The sequence below is a fragment of the Chaetura pelagica genome, unplaced genomic scaffold (assembly GCF_000747805.2).
Source record: "Chaetura pelagica isolate M959 unplaced genomic scaffold, ChaPel_1.0 scaffold232, whole genome shotgun sequence".
Classification (NCBI taxonomy): Eukaryota; Metazoa; Chordata; class Aves; order Apodiformes; family Apodidae; genus Chaetura; species Chaetura pelagica.
In genome coordinates this window covers 717,792-719,475 of record NW_009952441.1, presented here as the reverse complement: position 1 = coordinate 719,475, position 1,684 = coordinate 717,792, and the positions used below count along the sequence as shown (strand labels likewise).

General features: G+C 57.9%; 1 protein-coding gene across 1 annotated transcript in view; it reads right to left on the bottom strand.

Moving 5' to 3' along the window:
• Positions 1-89: 89 nt before the first annotated feature.
• Positions 90-1,684, bottom strand: part of DEF8 (differentially expressed in FDCP 8 homolog (mouse)) — a 4,756-nt gene continuing 3,161 nt past the window's right edge. The window contains exons 4-7 of the mRNA XM_010008461.1: positions 1,137-1,217; positions 896-1,036; positions 306-415; positions 90-192 (exon numbers count right to left, since the gene is read on the bottom strand). Of these exons, the coding sequence (XP_010006763.1) occupies positions 90-192; positions 306-415; positions 896-1,036; positions 1,137-1,217 (435 nt within the window). The remainder of the gene's footprint in view (positions 193-305; positions 416-895; positions 1,037-1,136; positions 1,218-1,684) is intronic.

Here is a 1,684-nt window from a genome sequence, read left to right as displayed (position 1 = left end):
GCTGGGGGGCTGGGCTGGCCCCTGGCTCTGTCTCAAGCCTTGTGGCAAGTGTGGGTGGGCAACCAGTAGCCCCACCACCACCACCTGGCTTAAATCTCTGCCTCAGTACTGGATTCCTGGAAGAGGGATTGTTTCCGCAAGCTCAACCGGGCACATTTGGGGCAAGTGGTGGAGTTGTCATAGTAGCAGTCCCTGTTTTGGTGGGGGAGAAAGGGGGTAACCATGGGGTTATCACCATGACACCAGCGTGTGTGTCCCCTCCCCACACACTGGGGGTTTCCCAGTGCCATTCCCGGTGCTGTTACCGATGGAAAACGGCGGAGCAGTCGGTACAGACGGAGGTGTGGCTGTCGAAAGGGAAGAGGACATCGCCTTCCTTGCAGAGCTCACAGACAAAACCTTTGGCTTGGCAACGCTGGGGAGAATATCCCGAGAGTTGGTTGGGGGACATCATCATCATAGAATGGTTTGGGTTGGAAGGGACCTCTAAAGGTCATCTAGTCCAACCCCCCTATAATCAGCAGGGATGTCTCCAACTAGACCAGATTGTTCAGGGCCTCATCAAGCCTGACCTCCAGGGACGGGGCCTTCACCACCTCTCCAGGCAGCCCGTTCCAGTGATCCACCACCCTCATATTAAAGAACTTACTCCTAATGTTCCAACTTAAATCTGCCCTTTTCTGGCTTGAAACCATCACCCCTTGTCCTATCATTACATGCCCTGTGAACAGCTTCTCCCCAGCCTTCTTTCAGGTATTGGAAGGTCACTATAATGTCCCCCCAGAGCCTTCTTCAGGCTGGACAACCCCAACTCCCCCAGCCTGTCTTCATAAGAGAGGTGCTCATCACCCCCCCCAGCCCGACAGCTGCCCCATGGCTGCCCCACAGCTCTCACCTCGCAATCCAGTTTGATGTGTTTGGCAAAGAGGGTGTGGATCTCTGTCAGGGAACAGCTCAGGCGTCCAGCTTCGATGTCAATCAGGTCCTGCAGTGAGTACATCTCGTCGTTCTCCACAAAGTGCTGGCGGTCCTGCAGCTGCAGGTAGGGTCACTGTCACTGCTGTCACTGTCACTGCTGTCACTGTCGCCCCCTCCAGGACCCCCTGACCACCACCATTCCCCGTTCAGGGCCTGACCTGCAGCAGCAGCCGCGCCTCCATTGCCTCCTTGCAGGTGATGAAGTAGGGCTTCATCAGCAGGATGTCCTGGCGCAGCTTCTGCAGGGGGACAGGGGGGACAGGCAGGGGACAGGATGGGGATGGGGGCAGGGAAGGGACAGGAATGGATAGCAGGAGGGACCAAGACAGGGAAAAGGACAGGCAGAGGCAGGGTGGGAACAGGGATGAGATGGGGACAGAAATAGGATGAAGACAGGTTGGGGACAGCGTGGAGATAGGGATGTGATGCGAATGTTAACAGGGATGGGATAGGAATGGGGACAGGGAGGGGATAAGGACAGGTTGGGGAGAGGATGGAATCAAATGGGGACAGGAATGGGACCAAGACAGGGAAAAGGGTGGTGGCAGGGGCAGGATGGGGATGGGACAGGATGGAAACAAAGATGTGACAGAGCCAAGGTCAGGCTGGGTCAAGTTGAGCCCCGTGGCAGTTTGGCCACCCCCAGCCCTGCTGCCCCCCCGTGGGACCCAGTGGCTGGGGCGGGGGGGCCCCCCCCCCCCCGCCG